The sequence below is a fragment of the Sinohyriopsis cumingii genome, chromosome 9, assembly GCF_028554795.1.
Source record: "Sinohyriopsis cumingii isolate HCF-2022 chromosome 9, ASM2855479v2, whole genome shotgun sequence".
In the NCBI taxonomy this organism is placed as follows: Eukaryota; Metazoa; Mollusca; class Bivalvia; order Unionida; family Unionidae; genus Sinohyriopsis; species Sinohyriopsis cumingii.
Genome location: NC_142969.1, coordinates 38,808,205 through 38,832,872, shown reverse-complemented (window position 1 = coordinate 38,832,872; position 24,668 = coordinate 38,808,205). Strand labels below are relative to the sequence as shown.

Sequence of the window (24,668 nt, the reverse complement as noted above, 5' to 3'; positions counted from 1 at the left end):
ACCACACCACAACTTTCAATTTCTACCAGTCCAAACCACACTCACACTGGAACAAAGGTCAGTCCATTTTTTCTGCCTATACAGCCCTCCTCCTAGAAGAAAAAACAAACTGACTGAATCTCTCTTTTTGGAGCAGTTTCCGAATCTCCTGGAGTATGGAAATTCGATAGGTGGCAACCTGATTATTCTTGGAGATTTCAACTTTCTCTTTGACTGTCCCAGAAACCCAAACACATCAAAACTCCTAGATTCCATTAATGTTTTCAACCTCAAACAGTCAGTTAACCAACCCACCCATAAACATAGTCACATTTTAGACTGGATTATTCATAGACCTAATGACAATATTCTACGGTCCTCCCTGGTATCCCATGAACTTGCATAAGATCACCTCTGCATTATTTGTCATCTTGACATATCAGTCCCTAACCCTCCACCTTTATCTGCCACTAAGAGAAACCTCCATATGATAAATAGAACCAAACTAATGCATGACATCCAAGCAAACCTAACAACTTGCTTACCTCCTACAGCAGAACAACTTGATAACAGCCTGCATTCATTGCTCGACAAACATGCCTCAGCCATCAAGTGCAGAGTATCAATTCAAAAGTGTTCTCCTTGGTATAGCAGTGTTAGGGCTACTAAAGATTAGGCGCAATACAAAGTCCTCATTATTATTATTATTATTATTTAAGTAACAGAAACTGACTTTCTCTAGACAAAAATTGAAGAATCTGATCTGCTAAACGTTAAATTTCATCTCAAACATTTGATACACGTTTCTACTTTTAAAATCCGGACATTCACTCTGACAGCACAATTTAGCATTCGAGCCCTGTGATAATCATGTTGAAATATATACCAGCATTTTCCAGTGGCCGAATACTAAAAGATGACCATATCATGAATTTTCTTTATTCTACTTTTAGTAATACATGATCCCATTGGTCAAGTATCAGAATTGACTCTTAAGTTCGAAAAATAACTAAGTGCAAAATATGAAGCTGTGGAGTGGAACTCGGTCTATTTCAGATTAAAAAACGTGTGATATAAAATATAATGACAACTCAAATTTTTTTTTTAATGCGGGTAAGAATGATCCATAAGGGTGTCTATATAAACTGAACATCTTCCACAGGAAATGCCTACCAGCACTTGTGGTCAGACTGATCCAGGAGAGTGCCTTATAGACTGAGCATCGTTCACAGGAAGTGTTTAGCAGCACTATGCAAGTTAGACTAATCCATGCATAACTGGTTTCATGAAGTGTTGGAATAATGGTACCAAACTGGGCATCATACTGGGGAAGAGTTTGGCAGCATTATACATGTCTTGGAACTGGACAAGTCTGTCTTCTGCTGGCTATTACTGTAGATCAATTGTGGTTATGGCCCACTGTGATCAGTTACAAGGCCAAAGCCAGTCATGAAGGAACATGACCATCTTGGCTAGCATGATATAGTCCAGTTCTTGATGTTGGGACTGAGTACGGGAAATTGATCCATGTATCCAGTCCAACATCACCCAGGTGGGCAGATAAGCATTTTTAGTTTTTAAGTTTTAAACCTGGGGCGGCTGGATTTGCAAGGCAGTAGTATTTCTCCTAAGGTATTATGATTAGGTAATTTATTCAAAGAAGAAACTGAAGTCTGCAGCAAAACAGGATTATTTTCATGCTGTGCTCAGTTATCTCTACCCCACAATCAGCCCTTACAAATATGTACAAGTGTGATCTCCCATCAGGCTGCTCCCATTGGACTGGTCCTAATTCCAAACTCTTTGTGCACATCTACTGACCACTCACTATCAAATCTCAAAGTCTGTATTAAAGGTGTAGGTGTAGCTGTATAATGTAACAGAGCCTGTCAAATTATTTCATATTTTATGTACAATAATATATACACACAATTTTCTCCACCCCCACAAGCACCAATCATTGGTGTTGGATTGAAATTCTTAAACAACTGTGCACATCTACCTAATAGCACAAATCATACTCCAGTCTAAAGAAATTCTATTAGACTGTTGGGTAAATAAGGAGTTATGGCAATTTCTCCCCTTCCCACGATTTTTTTTCTATTCCCCACATATTTTGGTTTGTTTGTTGTGGGGTTTAATGCCATTTTTTAGCACACAATAGGCTATGCATGGCAGCCAGTATTAATGGTGGAGGAAGAACCCGGGAAAACCTCAGGTAGAACCATCGACCCACGAGAAGTTACTGGCAGGCTTTCTCACATACCTAAAACCTAGACTCGAACACATGCAGACAGAGGTGAGATGGCAGTGATCCATAACAGAGAGCGCTTTAGACCACTCGGCCACTCTGGGCCCCCACATATTTTGGTGCCATAGGGGTAAGATCTGCTTTTAGACATAATGCTGGCAGCATCTCTGATTCTAATAATAGTAAGTATGTCATCAGCAAAGATAAACTGGCGCAATGGCTAGGACAAGCAGTCTATTTGGAGCAGGAGCCAACCACGTCTTGCCTTTATACTGTTAAATCTACTGATCAACACATTAGTTAATTCCTCCATAGTAGTTGCCTTTAAACTAATGCAGTACTTTAGCACTGAAAGACCACTGCTAGGAGAGACCACCTATCTTGAGAGACCACATTCTCAATGTATGGATATATTCATTATATATTTTTATGACCTGTCATGGGAGACCACCTGTCTTGAGAGACCATTATTACTTGGCAGAGTGGGTGGTCTTTCTATACAGGTTCTACTGTATTAGATGAATATTTTAGGAAAAGTTGCACAATATTGTACACACCCAGGCTTGCACAGATAGGGAAAATAACAGAACAACACCATTACTTTGAAAAGTTGCAGGGAATATTACCACTGATCCATTGATTGCACACTTACAATTGGATCTGTGACTTCTGGCATATTTTTGCAACAATGTTCTCCCATTATACAGCCATTCTGTTTATTTTCATCCTGAAATTTGATTAGAAAGAGAAAATTATGAAAGATATGTTTTTGCAAAATAAATTAAATTATAAAGCGAGAAATGTGTTCACAGAATATAAATAACCTGCCACAATAATCTACATATACTTTTGGTAAGATGGTGTTCACCCCACCAAAACATATAAAGACATAAAGATGCATGATGCTGTAATCAACAATGCCTATGAAACTTTACCTCAAGGTAAAACTTCACCTAGATTTGCTTAAAATGGCATATCATGTCAAAACCACGTTTTTTAAAATTAAAATACACCTTACGCAGAACAATTATGAAAATTCCACTCATCCAGTAATGTAGGCACTAAAAGCTTTTAACAGACTAGAAAAAATTCTCACTCAACCATCTATTATAAAAATATAAATGTTGACAATTTTAGCAAACTCTATTTGATTTGTTTCAAAGGTTGTTTTCTGGAACTTACTTTGTGATCCTTCTATCACCAGATATAAGAAGTTACAAACTGAGACCAGTCTGCTCTCCCTTTGGTAAGTGTTTATTAGTACTTTAGAGTGAGAATGAAATGCTTTTATGAACTTAATCAAAACAATTGGAAAAGAAATTTATGGTAGAAAATATAGACTTTCAATGAAAAATGTCTGAAATATTATCAACAGAATAACCCTTTTATTAAGGAATGGGTGAGTGATTTGAAAATTTACTGAACTACCAGACATTTTCACTCATGATTTCAAATTGGCCATATGACTGTTCAACCCATTCCCCCCTCCCCCCCACAATGACCCTGACCTAGGGGTTATACCCCACAAACCATTTCATACATTATGTCCTCATGCTATGACTTCATGTTTACAGTCTGGTAATAAGATTTTCAGAAACGTGACTGCAACTGTATCTGTTTAACCTTTAGCCTTTGAAACCTCCCAGTGATCCCAGTGGTCAGACTAAAAACCATACCCCTTTCACAGATGGTTATCACATGAGCAACCTATGTACTAAGTTTGATCCATTTCAACCCAGCAGATTAGGGGATTGAGTTCCATGTGGACAGAGAGAGGGCATTATAATATCGTTCACTAAAGTGTGGAGATAAAAAGCTGGGTTGGATGGAAGGACAGATAGACAGACATAGGGAATTACCATATCTCCTACTAAAATGTTGGGATACAAATATTTGTTCAATGGCTGGTTCAATATGCTCCACTAAAATGTGGGGATAAATAGAAGGGTTGAACATCAGGACAGATGTTCAGACAGAAGGCATTATAATATCTACCATTATAACATGGGAATAAAAAGGTGGGATGGATCGACAGACAGAAGGCATTATAATATCTTCTTCTAAATTGTTGGAATAAAAATGCGGGTTGGATGAAAGGACAGATCAACAGACGGGACTTTTACAATATCCCTCCACTAAGTATGAGGATAAAAATGTGGGCTGGATGAAAGAACAGGTCGACAGACAGGACTTTTACAATATCCCTCCACTAAGTATGAGGATAAAAATGTGGGTTGGATGAAAGAACAGATCAACAGACAGGACTTTTTACAATATCCCTCGACTGAGTATGAGGATAAAAATGTGAGTTGGATGAAAGGACAGATCGACAGACAGGACTTTTCACAATATCCCTCCACTAAGAATGAGGATACAAATGTGGGTTGGATGAAAGGACAGATCGACAGACAGGACTTTTTACAATATCCCTCTACTAAGTATGAGGATAAAAATGTGGGTTGGATGTAAGACAGATCAACAGACAGGATGTTTATAATATCCCTCTACTAAATATGAGGATAAAAATGTGGGATGGATGAATGGACAGATTGACAGACAGGACTTTTTACAATATCCCTCTACTAAGTATGAGGATAACAATGTGGGATGGACGGATGAAAGATGGACCAGGCAAACACTCCTTCCCACTCCCAAATTTGTAGTAGGAGTAAAAATCCTGCAGTGTCAGTCTTATACAGCAACAATCTGATCCACAGCTAATATTAGTTAACATAATGGAGGTTGGGGTTGGGGGCATTTACTAATATAAACTGAGAATAAAGGGAGTCTTTCGAAAAGTCTCTACATAATTTCAACAAAGTCAAAGACATATTTACTTTAGGTACATTTAATACTAAACATGACTATAATGATTACCGTAAGACCAAGTTATTCCATGCTTATTAACAGCCAATGATAGGGTTGAGGGAAAGGGTAAAGTGTATGCTAGCAACTGCTATTTTAGAAAAATAATATGGCTACAGCAATACTAATTGTGAAAACTATGACCATTCTGGGTGGCCTAATTGGTCAGTGCAGCCGCCTCAGATATCATGGGTTCAAAACTCGGTTGAGTCATATCAAAGACTTATAAAATATGGTACTAGCAGCTGCCTCCCTTGACCCTCAGCATTAAGAGTTAATGTTATGACTGATCTGCCTGGTGTCAGGATTATGTAACCAGGTGGGACATCATGCTATATGTCTGTGCCATGATGCTCCAGTGCTAGACATCATTATAAACTGCCACACTGCAGACACTGTAGCAGTATGACTGAAAAATTGTTAAAGCTGTTAGAAAACCAAATCACACACACACACATGCACAAACAAACCCCAAATAATAAACAGAATGCAAGGACAACGAAGCAGAAAGAGAGAATAACAAAAAGACAGACAGAATGACAGACATTAAAATACCTGGGCAAATTCCTGGAATGCCTCAACAATTGGCCTGTATCCAGTGCATCTACAAAGGTTCCCTGATGGAAAATAAAAATTTTAATAGATTCTTGTTGCTATTTTAACTTCAAGTAAAAGTTTGCATTCAGTATGCTAAATTTCAAATAACAAACAAGTAGAGACATAAGTAAAAGGCATGTTTTAAAAAGAACATGTGAACACATATGCAGGGTTGATCACACTCTTATAAGTCAAATAGTCCCAACTTCATTTATATTATCAAAAAGTTTGGATTAATTTGCAATGTTTTCCATATGCCTGGGTCTGGTAAGCCAAGTAACCACAATGTCATGCAGTTGCATCATTTGAGGACAGAAAAATAAGGAAGCAGCATGCTCCTTCATTTGTTTGCATAAAAAATAATTCTTTAATTAATGGAAATTTTGTTTTGTTTTCAAGTTGAAAATTCAATGTCAGTCTTCCATTAGAGTTGTGCACTTTGGAGGCATCCTTGTGAAAATATTTTTTTTTTTAACAAAAGATAAATTTATAAATCTTATTTATCTAAACCATTTTGAAATCCTTTTGCTGAGAAACAAGGTGATGCTCTATCGTCTTCTTTACAAGCAAATGGATCACAAAAGGATAGTGGGACCAATATCTATAGTCTAATAAATTTCAGCCATCCATACAGTTGTGATGTTACTGATAACTATTTTAAACAAAATAAAACAATTAAAAATAGCCATCAGTAACAACACAAATGTTTTGATAGCCAATATGTCAGAAGGACTTCAGTATATACTTGCTTCTGAGTTCACTGCAACTGCCAGATGCACTGGCCAATCATGGTCTATGCAGTTTGCTAGGAATATTCAGTAGAACAAATAACACTAACCTTGATCTGCTGCTGCATTATGGGATGGCAGGATGAAGATCTAGGTTGTTTGTAGCTGGACTTGACTTGTAAGAAAGTATGTATTGTATTCAACATAAGCTGGACTTGACTTGCAAGAAAGTATGTATGGTATTCAACATAGCTGGACTTGACATGTAAGAAAGTATGTATGGTATTCCACATAGCTGGACTTGACTTGCAAGAAAGTATGTATGGTATTCCACATAGCTGGACTTGACTTGCAAGAAAGTATGTATGGTTTTCAACATAGCTGGTCTTGACTTGCAAGAAAGTACGTATGGTTTTCAACATAGCTGGACTTGACTTGCAAGAAAGTATGTATGGTATTCAACATAGCTGGACTTGACTTGCAAGAAAGTATGTATGGTATTCAACATAGCTGGACTTGACTTGCAAGAAAGTATGTATGGTATTCAACATAGCTGGACTTGACTTGCAAGAAGGTATGTATGGTTTTCAACATAGCTGGTCTTGACTTGCAAGAAAGTATGTATGGTATTCAACATAGCTGGTCTTGACTTGCAAGAAAGTATGTATGGTATTCAACATAGCTGGACTTGACTTGCAAGAAGGTATGTATGGTATTCAACATAGCTGGACTTGACTTGCAAGAAAGTATGTATGGTTTTCAACATAGCTGGACTTGACTTGCAAGAAAGTATGTATGATTTTCAACATAGCTGGTCTTGACTTGCAAGAAAGTATGTATGGTTTTCAACATAGCTGGACTTGACTTGCAAGAAAGTATGTATGGTATTCAACATAGCTGGACTTGACTTGCAAGAAAGTATGTATGTTATTCAACATAGCTGGACTTGACTTGCAAGAAAGTATGTATGGTATTCAACATAGCTGGACTTGACTTGCAAGAAAGTATGTATGGTATTCAACATAGCTGGACTTGACTTGCAAGAAAGTATGTATGGTATTCAACATAGCTGGTCTTGACTTGCAAGAAAGTATGTATGGTATTCAACATAGCTGGACTTGACTTGTAAGAAAGTATGTATGGTTTTCAACATAGCTGGTGAACACAACAACAAAATAATTTATTTTCATGACTATTAATATTTAAGGTTTTTGAGAAGAAAAAAAAACATTTTTTGTTGCTACATAGATGTATGGATTGGAGAGAAGGTTGTCAGTACACAGATGTATGGATCAGAGAGAAGGTTGTCAGTACACAGATGTATGGATCAGAGAGAAGGTTGTCAGTACACAGATGTATGGATCAGAGAGAAGGTCATCAGTACATAGATGTATGGATTAGAGAGAAGGTTGTCAGTACATGGATTTATTGATTAGAGATAAGGTTTTATTGTCTTGATAGACAGGACACTGAACTTGGGTATTTAAATTTGTGGTTAGTAACAACCATAAAATCTATGACAATGGGAATCCTGAGAATAAAGGTGCATTCTGAACACGTTTTGAGCCTGTTTACTGTCAGTCTACTTAGATCTCTGTAACAGACAACATGTCTGGAGTCTGTTTACTGTCAGTCTACTTAGATCTATGTAACAGACAACATGCTTGGAGCCTGTTTACTGTCAGTCTACTCAGCCTGTTTACTGTCAGTTTGCTTTGAACTATGTAACAGGCAACATGCTTTGAGTCTGTTTACCATCAGTCTGCTTGGCAATATGCTAGATAAAATTTTGCATTCATTTTTGAAATAAAATATGTCTCAAGTGTGTGTTAGTGAAATCAGTCCCCCTGGAAAATCCACTGTTCCACCAAACTAAAAAGGAATTAACTCACTGGTTTGCAATATCTCATACCTGATATGGGAATTAATCTACCTGCCACTGTTAATGGTGATGACTTTTCAATTCATCTGGTTGTTTTTCTAAGAATTAATTCAAAATCATGAACTTTGTTAAGTCAATATACTACTTTTTGTGCGCTACCAATTTTCATGCCTTAGTGGCTGCTACAAACCAAGAATTTCAACACTTGTGAACATTTATCCAGCCATACGACTTTCCTCATTCCAAGGATTTCAGGACAAAATGAACATTTATCTTTTCATATGCCTTTCCTCCTTCTGAGGATTTAAAGACATAATGAACATTTAAATGCCTTTCCTTCTTATGATGTTGTTGTGGGGTTTTAATGCCATTTTTCAGCACACGATAGGCTATATATGGTGGCCTGTTTTAATGGTGGAGGAAGAACCTGGGAAAACCTTAGAAAGAACCACCGACCCACGAGAAGCTACTGGTAAGCTTTCTCACATACCCACATTGGCTGAATCCGAGACTCGAACTGGTGCAGACAGAGGTGAGATGGCAGTGATCCATAATGAAGAGTGCTTTAGACCACTCGGCCACTTGGGGCCCCCTCCTCCTTCTGAGGATTTAAAGACATAATGAACATTTATCCTTCCATCATTCTAAGAACTCAAGTACCATGAAAATGCAATTTTTGCCAACAGCCATTAAATTGTTAACCATGAAAAATGAATTAATTAAAAGTATTTGAAAGTACCTGTTATATAAACATCAGGCTGTTGAAATATATTTGACACACTGACATCAGCTGCTGAAATGTAGTTGTCATTGGCAATAAACTGTTGAAATGGATTTGCCAAACAGACAGCAGACTATTCAAATAATTCTCAAACTGATATTAAACTGTTGAAAAGTTGTTGTTGTTGTAGGGTTTAATGCCATTTTTCAGCACACGATAGGCTATACATGGTAGCCAGTATTAATGGTGGAGGAAGAACCAGAAAAACTCCAGGAAAGAACCACCAACCCATGAGAAGCTACTGGCAATCTTTCTCAAATACCCACATTAGCCGAATCCAAGACTCAAACCCACGCAGAGTGAGGTGAGATGGCATAACAGAAAGCACTTTAGACCACTCGGCCACTCAGGACCCCCTGTTGAAAAGTACTTGTCACACTAACATTATACTGTTGAAATGGACTTGTCACACAGACATCAGATGATTCAAATATTTCTCACACTGACATTAAACTGCTGAAATGTACTTGTAACATAGACATCAAGATGTTGAAATGTACTTGTAACACAGACATCAAGCTGCTGAAATGTACTTGTAACACAGACATCAAGCTGTTGAAATGTACTTGTAACACAGACATCAAGCTGTTGAAATGTACTTGTAACACAGACATCAAGCCGTTGAAATGTACTTGTAACACAGACATCAAGCTGTTGAAATGTACTTGTAACACAAACATTAAGCTGTTGAAATGTACTTGTAACACAGACATTAAACTGCTGAAATGTACTTGTAACACAGACATCAAGCTGTTGAAATGTACTTGTCCAGCTTCACCACCATATGTACAGCAGGCTTTTGTTACCAAAACTTCAAACTGTGAAAATGTCCCCTCCAATTCTTTTTCTATTTGAAAAGACTTGAAGGATTCATTAAACTTTTTAAGGACTGATACTGTTTTGGCCTTTGGAAGTGATTTTCATTTAACATGCTACATCATTGTGGGGATACTAGTTTGAAAAGCCATCTGTTCAAAACAAGCATTTTGGAAAAACTATTGGTTCCTTTCAAAAATTAATCTTACCCTCAAGTGCTTTCTCTATGTCATCTTTTGAAGGTGTCGGGTTGTTACGAAGGAAAACAAACATGGACATAACAAAGCCTGGGGTGCAGAATCCACACTGCAGACCTTGTGATTCAATTAGCCTTTTCTGAAAAGGAAAGTCTTGAATGAAAATGTCTGTAATACTCTGTGGTGCCCTTGCATGATGAAACCTAAGAGAACATTGAAGTTGCTTCACAGTAACCGATTTAATCTTATAAACATGCACAAACACTTTAATTATAATGTTCAACTACTTCCAAAAATAAAAGACTAATAAAGTTATTATAAACAAGTCGCAATATACTATAAAGAAGCAGCTAAAAAAAGACCCATCTGGTTCTAACTCTAATGCCATTTTTATAATGAAACGCCACCAATAAAATTCTGGCAAAGAAAAGAATTCCTACAGACTGTTAGCAACTAAACACCATATAATAATTTTAAATTATACATTTAATTGTATACTTCAACATCAAAATTATCAAAATTATGATACAATTAGGCAGGTAATTTTAGAAACTTACTGATATAATTAGGTAAGTTTGGAAAGCTTTTGATACAATAAGACAGGTAAGTTTGGAAAACTTTTGGTACAATTAGGCAGGTTATTTAGGAAAAGAACATGTATGCATATAATACAATGATCCCTAACTATATCACTGTTCAGGAGAGCCATACAAATTAGCATCATATAATTAAGGTCATGGACATTGTATGAAATAATATAATTAAACCATTATAAATGAGTCCGTAACTTAATAATACTAGTCCTATATCAGGGATTGTGTTATACTGAGAGGCACATCATAGTGAGGCCTCTCTCTTTCTTTCTCTCTCTCTCTCTCTCTATATATATATATATATATACACACACACACACACCATAATACTTTGTGTATAATGAGTATCAATATGTGATGAACATGAACTTAATCAGCCTATGGCACCATTTGCCAGCCAGCAGATCAGGGTCAAAGTTGTTCATTCTAATAATGATTTTATGCAAACTATGTAGATAATGACCTGATGGTACGTGGCAGATTTAGATGGAAATCATTAAAATCCTCAGCTGAAGATTTTGTAAGGACCAATCATAAATGGAGTTACTTCTGAAAGATCATTTCTGATTGACTGATAGTGAAAACTTCATCTTAAAATCAATGAAGAACTTTTGTGATTTCCAGACCTGTCCTGAAAATCATAAAGCTCTTGAACTTGAGAGTCTGTTGTGATCAATCATAAACAATGTTACATTTTGTTGTAACCAATCATAAATAATGTTACTTTTGAAAGGACGTATCTGATTGAAGGATAGTGGAAATTCAATGTCAGAATCAAGCTCCATGTGTGCAAGAGGGACACGAAGGCATGTGACATTTCACCCAACTGCTGGGAAGTGCAGGCCAAGGACTGAGGCACCTGGAGACTGAAGGTCTGCAAGGGCATAGCAGTCGCTGATGTGAGGAGAGGACAGCTGGTGGCAGAGAAATGTGAGAGAAAGGAGTCCCAGCAACTCTGACTTCCCATTACATCCACACTCACTGCAATAGGGACTCTCACTCATCATTTGTCAGTTCTAGTCAAAATAATATTCCATAACAAATAAATTGTTCAAACCTTCTCAAGCAAATGGACAAAAATTACTCGTATAGGAACATCTTTTATATTTAATGTAGCTTTAACAATCTGAGTCACACTGTTACAATGTCTGCAGTGTGGCAGTTCATAGTTCTGTCTATCACTGGGGCATCATGCCACAGACATGTAGCATGATGTCCTACCCGGTCACATTATCCTGAAACCAGGCCAACCAGTCCATACACTAACCCTTTAATTCTGAGCGCCAAGCAAAGCAGTTGTAAGTACCATTCTTATAAGTCTTTGGTATGACTCAATCCGGGTTTGAACCCTTGACCTACCACATCTAAGGCAGGTACTCTAACCACTTAAGCCACAAACTATTTTATTGTTCCCAAGAAATCATAAACTTAATTTAATAATAATAATTGTTGTTGTTGTTGGGTTTAACGCCATTTTTCAGCACAAGATAGGCTATACATGGCAGCCAGTATAAATGGTGGAGGAAGAACACTGGAAAGAATCACTGACCCACGAGAAGCTACTGGCAAGCTTTCTCATGTACCCACATTGGCCGAGTCCGAGACATGAAAACATGCAGACAGAGGTGAGATGACAGTGATCCATAACAGTGAGTGCTTTAGACTACTCGGGGCCCCAAAACTAATATTATTAATAATAATTATAATTTTTATAAACTCACTGTTGCGAGTGACCATCTGCAGAACGTGACCAGAGAGAAAGAATTTTTAGCCAAAGTAAGCGTTCATCACTAATATGAATGGCCACACCACAAAAACAGATATAAACACCAGAGACCGCGATTTAATTCTCTTTAATCATCAATGTAATCCAGACCTATGTACATGTCACTAATTGCCATTGTAATTAGTAATACCTGGGATGAATGGGGACTTTGTCTTGGTCTGTAATACCAGTAAGCATTAATCATTTTCCAGATTTGATTGCCATCATTAAAGATTGGTAATAGTGATACTAATAATAACAACAAAGGTGTCTGCAAAATTAATTAGGCTTCAAGTCACAAAGGGTGTGATGGTATAATGCATGCATTTATGCTTTATAAGAAGAATCTTACATTAAAGCAACATTATACCCTGACAATACCAATCCTGACCAGTTCTAACAGGCAGCCAGCAATCTGAATCTACCTAAAGGCAGGAAAAATTGAAACTTCGCAGTGGACTCAGTATAGTTGTACTGCCATTTCCATATTCCAATGCAGACATGAAGGTAACTTTTCATTCTGATGAAAATTCAGGGTGGCTCTGAAGGAAACCTGGATTCGGTAATGGAATACATCTCCTAAGTATTGATGTTCTTATTCGATTTTAACGTCACTTTTCAGTACATTATAGGATATACATGACGGACAGTATAACCGGTGGAGGAAGACCCCAGAAATCCTGGTAAGAACCACCAACCCACAGGAATCTACTGGCATGCTTTCTCACTAACCCAAATTGACTGACCTAGAGAATCAAACCAAAGCAGACTAAGAGATGGAAGTGACTGGCAAAGGCAAACACTTTAGACTATTCAGCGAACTGTGGCAACTTTTAAGTTTTAAGATCAACAATGATTGGGACTGCCACCAATGTAATCCAGCAATGATCTAAGAAATGCTAAAAATGCTTGTGGTACATATACTGTGAAAGAACTGACTTAATGAGATGATGTTCAATTTTATATATAAAAAACGGAATGTGTCCAATAGTTGTCATTTTTGTCCATTTGCAGGATTAAAGTCTGGTCGATGAAAATCCTCCATCTTTTGAGGTAAAGACTTGTGATTAAATTTTGAAAATCTCGTATCTATCTGGACTTGACCTGTCTTTTCTGTCACATGTATTATTATGATGCTCTCATGAACAGCATCATGTTTTCTCACTTTAAGTTTGTCTACTTTACAGAACTCATGGGCAGCATTATAATGTTGTCTCACTTTAAGGCTGTCCAACAGACAGAACTCACGGACACCATTATATTGATGTCTCACTTATAAGTTTGTCTATCTTACAGAATTCAAACAGCATTATATTGTTGTCTCATTCTAAGTCCATTATACAGCTCACAAAGACAGCAATACAATGTTGCCTCACTTTAAGTTTGTCTATTATACAGCTCTCATGGATATCATTATAATCTTGTCTCGCTTTAAGGTTGTCTATACTGGAGAACTCGTGAATAGCATTATAATCTTGTCTCGCTTTAAGGTTGTCTATACTGGAGAACTCGTGAATAGCATTATAATCATGTCTCACCTTAAGGTTGTCTATACTGGAGAACTCGTGAATAGCATTATAATCTTGTCTCACCTTAAGGCTGTCTATACTGAAGAACTCGTGAATAGCATTATAATCTTGTCTCACTTTAAGGCTGTCTATACTGGAGAACTCGTGAATAGCATTATAATCTTGTATCACGTTAAGGCTGTCTATACTGGAGAACTCATGAATAGCATTATAATCTTGTCTCACCTTAAGGCTGTCTATACTAGAGAACTCGTGAATAGCATTATAATCTTGTCTCACCTTAAGGCTGTCTATACTAGAGAACTCATGAATAGCATTATAATCTTGTCTCACCTTAAGGTTGTCTATTATACAGCTATTATGGACAGCATTGTAATGTTGTCTCACTTTAAGGCTGTCTATTATACAGCTCTCATGGACAGCATTATAATGGGGGATTTCTGTACATAAAAATCTTGCCTAATTTTCCAAACTTTATTTACAAGGAAATCTTTCTTTAATTCCATAATATGATCTATACCTGCACATCATGAAGACCGGTTCTTGTATTTCCAACACCTTCCACTGTTGTTATTGCCAGTCCTTGAGCAGCACATAAGGGGAAGAGACAGGCATTAACTGAGTAATGGCTGATTTTTGTGATCAAGGCAGTAATTTTAGGATTTCAAATAGAAAAGCAAAGGAGGAAGAAAAGAGCCTTTTCATGTACTTATCTATTTAAAAACAAAAACACATAAAATCACAAGATTATTAAGGACAAGACAATAATATTCTGAATGATGTATTGCTTATCTCCTGAAAGATATATTACAAGCAGGGCAATCCCAGAAGCCTATGTGTATTTATCAACCATTGTGATATCACTGTTAGTATAATTAGTACATGAAGTGATTACGTCTAGTTCTCAATAGCATGTAGATTTTCAGACATAAAAGATTAGTTACTATCAACATCAGCATGTGAACAAATACTATGTGCACGTATATACTAATCAAAAAGAAACAAGCAAAGTTAAAGGTTAAAAGGTCGTCTTTCATGGCCATTTCGGTAAGCACAGAGTTTCACAAAAACATTACTAGAGCCATATATAATCGGAGTTTAAGCTGTGAGACAGATTATTAGCCCTTGATTATGAAAATTGAAAATAAAATTATTACCATCCACTCAATAAATTGATGTTTCAAAATAACCATCGATATATTTCATTTACAAAAAAATACCTTTGTCTGGTAATAAGCCCAATCAGAATTTTTTGACCATTTCTAAAGCTGGTGACCATGTGGTATCATGGAAGAGGTACAAAAAGGATACACTATTTTCTTAGTATCTGAATTTAATTTAGACACCATCACTGTGCATGAACCACAACCACCATGTCCACATCCTTCCTTGGTTCCTGTGAGATGAACTGCATGATATTCTGAGTTAAGGATTATATGTATTCTTATTGTAAGGAACCAGCCTGTATATACAGTACTTAACCATCAAGGTCTATCGCATCCTTCATAAAAATTTGTCTATCACATCCTTCATAAACAGTAATCTATCACATCCTTCATAAACACCAGTCTAACACTCATTCATAAACACCAGTCTATCACATCCTTCAAACACACCAGTCTTTCACTCATTAATAAACACCAGTCTATCACTCATTTATAAACACCAGTCTATCAAATCCTTTATAAACACCAGTCTATCACAACCTTCATAAACACCAGTCTATTGCTTCATTCATAAACTTCACAACCCATCACATCTTTAATAAACATTGTAGAGTATTACAGCCTTCATAAACACCAGTAGTCTTATACATCCTTCACAAGTGTCAATCGATCATATCCTTTTGAAATGTCAGTCTATCATATCCTTCATAAGTACCACAGTCTGCCATATCCTTCATAAGTACCACAGTCTGCCATATCCTTCATAAGTACCACAGTCTGCCATATCCTTTATTAATGTCACAGTCTGCCATATCCTTTATTAATGTCACAGTCAATCACATCCCTCATGAAGGGAACTTAAATTTAATGACTATTCATCAGACTGGCTGACCACTCAGGTAGGCTAAGTGGTTAAAGCAACCACCTCAGATGCGGTAGGTTGTGGGTTTGAACCCTGGCTGAGTCATAACAAGGACTTATAAAAATGGCATTAACAGCTACCTCGCTTGGTGCTAAGCGTTAAGAAGTTACTGCTAGGACTGGTCAGCCTGGTGTCAGTATAATGTGACTGGGTGAAACATGATGCTACATGTCTGTGACATGTAGCCCCAGTGCCAGACATCACTACAAACTGCCACACTGCAGACATTGTAGTGATATAAGTGGAAAAAATTTAAAAGCTATGTTAAAGATCCAAACTACACATGCATGCACATCAGACCAAGTCTGATTAGAACCATTCAATTTTCAATTTGAATTGCTTTGATACTTTTTCTATATTTTTTATGGAGAATCTCATTTCACATACATGGAAATGTTTCTTTGTGTTCCTCAGTTCAAGGAGTTATCTACGTATGAATGTCATCAGGTTATCCTACAAAAACTCGGAATGGTTGGTACTTAGGAAATAGTCTTTTTTAGTATTTGATCTAATAAACATGCCGGGTTGTTATGCAGTGAAAATGTTCAGACTAATAGGAAAATTTCCAGTGAAGAAAACTTTGACAATTTTATCAATAAATGAACACTGAATGCTTGGAAGTTTGGTTTTTCTGACCATATTTCTATTAATCTTACTAATCAACAAATAACTACTAATTGGATTTAATATATATTTTAATAATTAATTCAATAATTATATTTATATTTAATTGACAACAATCACAAGGTAACCCAGCTGAAAATTTTCTAAAGGTCATTAGGCATGCAAGGACTTCTATCACCATTAGACTATTTTTACTCCAGAGGCTTGGCCATTTTTGGTGGTTGCATTGTAAAAAACAAACAAAACATATGCTGTGAATAGAGTGATGATAAAAAAATATAATGGATAAATAAATAGGCAAAAATTACCAATTGTACTTGCTATTTCATGCTTTATAAGTAGTAAAGGAATGGAGTAATAAGTGACTGGGAAGTTGAGGAGGGTATTTACTATAAAGAGGTTCAGAATTAAGGCTGAAGGTTGTGAACTCAACTTGCACTGGCCAAGTGGAACCCCAATATGCACTGACCTAGAGGAACCCCAATATGCACTGACCTAGTGGAACCCCAATATGCACTGATCTAGTGGAACCTCAATATGCACTGGCCAAGTGGAACCCCAATATGCACTGGCCAAGTGGAACCCCAAAATGCACTGACCTAGTGGAACCCCAATATGCACTGACCTTGTGGAACCCCAATATGCACTGACGTAGTGGAACACCAATATGCACTGGCCAAGTGGAACCCCAATATGCACTGACCTAGTGGAACACCAATATACACTGGCCAAGTGGAACCCCAATATGCACTGACCTAGTGGAACCCCAATATGCTCTAGCCTATTTGAACCCCAACATGTACTGGATTATTGGAACCTCAGTGTCCACTGGCCTAAGGAGAACAATGCCCGCTTTTTATCCTGTTTCTGATTAGAATATACTATGACTTAAATTACACTTTCTACAAACAGGCTGTTACCTGTTTCTGCTGACAAATATCTGGAAAGTTTTGTTTTACTTTTGTGTAATCTGGCTCCAACCAACTTCACTGTTCTTACTGCTATTGTTCTTACTGCTATTGTCTTACTGCTATTGTCTTACAGTATATGTAATTATGAAAGGATTAATTTATTCTATTTCTGAATGTAAATTCACACCAAAAAGGTGTTAATGTCTTTAAATTTCTAATCCAGTAATCTCTGTTTGCCAGATTTGTCTGATTTTCTACCACTTCAGCTGAAAGGTACATAACAATCATTTACTGAATGATCTACACTATTGAAATGTTTGGAAATCAATTTGTTTTCAATGTGATTTATATCAAATCTTGCATTTTAACCTATTTCAGTGTATATGGATAGGATGCCCTTTACACTGTTTTCCTCATTTGTGACATGTAATTAGATAAATTATATTTCTGGAAACGAATTAAAGATTTTGCCTGGTGTTGAATGTTTTACTATTTTGTGTTCGACTTGTGAACAAGTCTGCAGCTCAAGAAAATGGACATGTTACAGCGGCCATGACGGCAAGGTTCAGCTGAGCCAAATGTATGTATATTTATATTAAGAAGTTTTAAAGTATTCTTTTTTAATGTTCCCGAGGAATCATCTAGAATAACCTCTTAAAAACTTAATATATATAATTTGTGTTGCCCAATGAAAATCTTCCTTTTCTTGCAAAGTCAAAACTAATAATTTGGGACTGATGGATACCACTAAATTAGGTTTTTGGGATTCAAAACATCTGTGAGAAAACTGATGTTTATCAGCAGGTCTGAAGTAGACTTTCACGTGAAGTCTTTCATTATATCAGCAGGTCGGAAGTAGACTTCCATGTGAAGTCTCCCATTAACTGGAACATATAAAGACATATGCATCCAGAAATTCACACACTTTCACAGGTGCTTTGAATTTTTCCAATGGTTCCTAAATTTCTCAACAGAAAATGTTCAAAACTCTAAAGTATTATAACGGGAGATTTTCTTTTTTCTCATACAGCCATAAAAATGTTTGCATAACTTGGAGAAAATTTCCTAGCCACAAAATAGTGGTGGAAGTGGGGAGGTGGGGTAACTACCAGAGAAAGAATTTTACTAATGTAGAATAGGCATTTTATTTTTGTGCTGTATATGTACTATATTTTGTTTCAAAACCTAAATAGTATTGTAGTTTTAAGAGTTTTTGATGCTACAGAGTATTTACCTAATTACTAAAACCTCAAACAATTGATTAAAATGGGTATAACAAACCGAGCCAACCACAATAGCACTGTGGCAAAATTGGACCTAATGTTCAGTGGCAATATAGGACCTAATGAACAGTGACAAAATAGGACCTAATGCACAATGGCAAATTGGACCTAATGAACAGTGGCATAATAAGACCTAATGAACAGTGACAAAATAGGACCTAATGCACAATGGCAAATTGGACCTAATGAACAGTGGCATAATAAGACCTACTGCTCAGTGGCAATATAGGACTTAATGCATAGTGGAAATATAAGACCTAATGAACAGTGGCAAAATAGGACCAAATGCACAATGGAAAATTGGACCTAATAAACACTGGCTTAATAAGACATACTGCACAGTGGCAATATAGGACCTAACGCATAGTGGAAATATAAGACCTAATGAACAGTGGCAAAATAGGACATAATGCACAGTGAAAATATAGGACCTAATGCACAGTGGCAAAATAGGACCTAATGCACAATGGCAATTTTGGACCTAATGAACAGTGGTATAATAGGACCTAATCCACATTATCAACATAGGACATAATTCACTGTGGCATATTGGACCTAATCAACAGTGGTATAACAGGACCTAATGCACAGTGACAACATAGGACCTGATGCACAGTAGCAGTATAAGACCTAATGCACAGTGGCAAAATCGGACCTAATACACAGTGGCAATATAGGACCTAATGCACAGTGGTAATATATGACGTAATGCACAGTGGCAAAATATGACTTAATGCACAATGACAAAATAGGATTTAATGCACGATGACAAAATAGGACTTAATGCACAGTGGCAATATAGGACCTAATGCACAGTGGCAGAATTGGACCTAACACACAGCGGCAATATGGCAATATAGGACCTAATGCACAGTGGCAATATATGACCTAATGCACAGTGGCAAAATAGGACTTAATGCACAATGGCAAAATAGGACTTAATGCACACTGGTAATATAGGAAATAATGCACAGTGGCAAAATAGGACTTAATACACAATGGCAAAATAGGACTTAATGCACAGTGGCAATATATGACCTAATGTAGAGTGGCAATATAGGACCTAATTCACAGTGGCAGAATTTGACCTAATACACAGTGGCAATATGGCAATATACGACCTAATGCACAGTGGCAAAATAAGACCTAATAGAACCTGAACTCATTGCAAAGTTGAAAGAAATCATATATAAACACGAGTTTAATACATCTACTCATCTATTCAGTGATTTTATTTTTGCATAGGCTGAAGATAAACTATACACATCAGTGGTGCACAGTATCGTGTACATGACCTATATTTGCATAGGACCCTAAGTTGTATTCTTTTGTGCCTTTATTCCTCACTTTCTATTTTCTGTCCTTGCTTCATTCCATTCTTTCTTTCTCTCTCTCTCTCTCTCTCTCTTTCTTTCTTTCAAAAGAAAAAGAATAGAAATAAGATTCGCATGTAGAGGTCTTAGCTAATGTGTGTGTGGTTTGGATTTTTAACATAGTTTTAACAATTTTTCAGTCATATTGCTACAATGTCTGCAGTGTGACAGTTTACAGTGATGTCTAGCACTGGGGCATCATACTGCAGACATGTAGCATTATCCTGACACCAGTCCGACCAGTCCTAACCCTAACCTCTTAATGCTGAGCGCAAAATGAGGCAGCTGTTAGTATCAATTTTGTAAGTCTTTGGTATGACTCGACTGGGGATCGAAACCACAACCTCATGCATCCGAGGCAGACACTCTAACCACTAGGCCACCAGAGCGGTTCTCTTTGCTAATGAAGTGGTCAACTATAAACCCAGTGACTTTGAATGACCTTCAATTTTGATGGATTATAAGCCTATAAGGAGACACATAGCATAGATTAAAAAAATAAACATCATACCCTCATTTAAGCTCATTTAAAATGCCAAGGATTCTGCTGATATAAATGACATACTTTTATCCCAAGAATGAAAATTCACCCCCCCCCCCAATTTTCAGTTCTAGTGTTACAGGGAATACTGCATTATATCTGGGTCTGTATAATATCACAAAGCAATCTACAAAACACCACTGAATTGTAGAAAAACACCACTGTATTGTAGGAAAAAATCTAAGAACCTGGAGGAAAAATGATTCTAAAGAAGAAATTCATGTGGATGAGTCTGGATTATACCAAATCTGCACATGACTGGCTATAGACTGTTCATGTAGCTCACGTGTAGCTCTGATAATGTGGATAAATGACAATAGGCAAATGGATCTTATCTTAAGAATACGTTTTCTCCTGAGGTACTGCAGTAGAGTTGCTTCTGGATCCGGCTCCCTCTCCAAAACCTGCAAAATACAGATATAACTGGACCATATATTTAAATTGCTTTTTTTTGCTCCTACCATTCCTAATGTTGGACCATTAGGTACTGAAAATCAAGAGACTCAATACATAAATGGGCTAATCTGGGAACTTATAGAAGAAAAGAAAAAAAAAAAAAACAGACTATGTGTATAAGTGACCTAACATACAATGTTTTAATGCGAAGTAAGGTCTGTCAAATAGTGACCAGCCATGGCTAAAACTAAACAAACCGCACAGAAGTCTACAGAATTCTGAATATGGGACTACATCATTGTTTGAATGGAAACTTACATCTATGGAATATTGTACATAAAAATATAACTATAACTCAATACATATTACGCAAACTCAATAATAATTGAACTGAACTGTATTCACAGATTGCAGAGGAGAAAAAAAAATGTCACAACACAGAGAACTATCTGAACTGGAAAAGTATTTTGATACGAAACAAGTCAAAACAAGTGAGGATTCTTTTCTGGAATGTTCATATAAGCAAGAAACACAAGAAATTAATAGGGGCCCTGAGTGGCCAAGTGGTCTAAAGCACTCTCCGTTATGGATCACTGCCATTTCACCTCTATCTGTGTGGGTTCGAGTCTCGGATTCTGCCATGTGAGAAAGCTTGCCAGTAGCTTCTCGTGGGTTGGTGGTTCATTCCGGGGTTTTCCCGGGTTCTTCCTCCACCATTAATACTGGCCACCATGTACAGCCTATTGTGTGCTGAAAAATGGCGTTAAACCCTACAAGAAGAAGAAGAAGAAGAAGAAATTAATATGAGGGAGATAGCCATAGAGAATAGACCCAGGATGACAAAAGTAAGGGTAGCTCTGGGAATACTAAACAAAGACTTTTTCCAACTTGTGGAGTCTTTGAATAAGATAGGGGATGACAGATATTTTCTAAGACCAAGAGGTAACACACCAATACTTCCATATGGGAATATGGAATTTGGAGGGCAAACTGTTAACATAAGGGAACCAGCACCCTTTTTGAAAAAGATATAAAAAAAGAACAGCTGAACTGCACATAACAGATATTCTGCTAGAAATACCACTAGAAGCTAGAATGGAAAGATTTGAAAAAAAGTTCCAAACTAAAGTCACAAAAGTGAGAATAGACACACACACCGGATTTCCAATAAAAAATGGAGTTAGAATGCTAGAAATAGAAAAGGAAAAAAAAAAGAAAATGATGAAAGTGTTCTTTCTCAGTGGATTCCTTGCAAAATCTTAGTATAAAGGATGTATATACCATAGGAAATGTAAGAAATGTGGGAACATGGGACACCCCCCAAAACTGTCCAACCTATATGAGAGAAATCACCATTTTCCCAAACAGAAAACTACACACCGAACATACAAGAAGAAGCATGTGTGTGTGTATGTGATTTGGATTTTTTATGTACCTTTAACAATTTTTCAGTCATGTCTAGCACTGGAGCATCATGCCACAGACATGTAGCATGGTGTCCCACCCGGTCACATTATCCTGACACCAGGCTGACCACTTCTAACACTGACCTCTTAATGCTGAGTGACAAGCTAGGCAGCTGTTAGTACCATTTTTGTAAGTCTTTGGTATGACTCAACCAGGGATTGAATCCACAAGCCCCCGCATCCGAGGCGGACGCTCTAACCACTAGGCCACCGGAGCAGTCCAAAAAGAAGAAAAGAAACCAGTACCGGTACCAGTACCTAAACCACAAAATAGGAAACAGCAACTACAACAGCCCCCAAAAATTAAGCTTATAAGGTCAGAAAAATCAGCACAAACAAATGAAAAGAAAAGAAGAAAAAAAAAGGCATGAAAATCCTTAAATCAAGAATTTCAAACTGACCAATCACAAACAACTTCCAAAGAAAGTATGTGTGTGTGTGTGATTTGAATTTTTAACGTAGATTTAAAAAAAAATTCAGTCATATCACTACAATGTCTGCAGTGTGGCAGTTTATAGTGATGTTTAGCACTGGGGCATCATGCCGCAGACATGTAGCATGATGTCCCACTTAGTCACATTATCCTGACATAAGGCCGACCAGTCCTAACACTAACTTCTTAATGCTGAGCGCCTAGCGAGGCAGCTGTTAGAACCATTTTTATAAATCTTTGGCATCGAACCCATGACCTCCCACATCTGACGCAGACACTCTAACCACCGTAGGCCACCGGAGTAGTCCCGAAGAAAGTGAATGGATAAGGAAAATCAGAGACTTATATTTAGCTGTCATATGACGAGGAGCTCCATGAAACAGAATAAGAAATACAAGACACTGACGTCCAATCTGTAATTGTACAAGACAGTGTAAAAAAAAAAAAAAAAAAAAATTCCAAATGGACAAAACCCTTTACCACCAATTACACAAACCATAAAAAATGCCCAAGAATATTAATCACATAGTAAAGAAAAACACAGAAACACTAACTGTAAAGATACAGCACTTATATCACAACACATAAGCCTTTGGGTAAACATAAAGTTATGGAGGGGGTCACTCGTATGGTCTGGTTAGATCAGACGAGGAACTCTCCCCCCCCCCCCCAGTCCAACAAAGTAAGACACATCACCCGATATTTTAGTCCTACAATGTAAGACATAGCACATGTTGTTTTTGTTTTAGTGCTTGACGCCCACAACGTAAATATCAGCGTCAAGGTCTTACATGTGATATTTTTGTTCTGTGGGATGATGGCGAGCACTAAAACAAAAACATGTTTTATGTCTTGCAGCGTAGGACTACTCCACCCCCACCCCCCACCCCAAGTAAATTAGTACAGTGTTCTCGTAAATTGAAACACTGTTCGCAAATTACTACAGCTTTAAGGTACCTCAAGGAAAATTTGATTAATACAATTCCGCAATGAACTGCAATATATAAAAATAACACTCAGTTTGGACCTTGCGAGATTTTGAGAGAGAGAGAGAGAGAGAGAGAGCGCCTGTGATAATGCACCATTCGTCCATTGACGAAAAATGTAAGCGTATCACCATTAACAGACATATCTGCAAGTATCACCAGTTTTTAGTTATCAGATGGCACAAAGTCCAGTTTCGTAAATTGTTTGCTGGCAAATTTCTTAACTTAAGGCTATGGTGTGACTTTTTCAGGCATTATTCTTTACTATTTAAAGATATGGATATATTTGTGAACTAGGTGTTTCGGGCTTGTGTTCTTGAAATTAGTGTACACCTTCCAGTTACTCTGCAGTATGTTGATAGTGAAATACGAATAGTCGGCTAGGAAGAAGAGCCAGCCTCCCATAACAGTGAAAACGTGGGTTTGGGGCCAGTAGAATATCTCAAAAACGGCTTGGATGACAACTATTTTGAGTTGCATCAGCCTATTTAGTACACACTGTTTTGCAGAACTGTCATCTAGGAGAAATGCTTGTGTTTGCACTGTAAACATCACATGGTGTCAAAAATGACCTTCGGACATGA

The 24,668-nt window shown here is 37.1% G+C and overlaps 1 protein-coding gene across 1 annotated transcript in view; it reads right to left on the bottom strand.

The window, feature by feature from the left end:
- Positions 1-24,260, bottom strand: part of LOC149791590 (xanthine dehydrogenase/oxidase-like) — a 123,971-nt gene extending 99,711 nt beyond the window's left edge. The window contains exons 1-7 of the mRNA XM_089970144.1: positions 24,181-24,260; positions 21,150-21,207; positions 15,295-15,391; positions 14,504-14,612; positions 10,109-10,235; positions 5,651-5,712; positions 2,883-2,957 (exon numbers count right to left, since the gene is read on the bottom strand). Of these exons, the coding sequence (XP_089826270.1) occupies positions 2,883-2,957; positions 5,651-5,712; positions 10,109-10,235; positions 14,504-14,612; positions 15,295-15,391; positions 21,150-21,207; positions 24,181-24,228 (576 nt within the window). The 5' untranslated portion in view covers positions 24,229-24,260. The remainder of the gene's footprint in view (positions 1-2,882; positions 2,958-5,650; positions 5,713-10,108; positions 10,236-14,503; positions 14,613-15,294; positions 15,392-21,149; positions 21,208-24,180) is intronic.
- Positions 24,261-24,668: the final 408 nt, after the last annotated feature.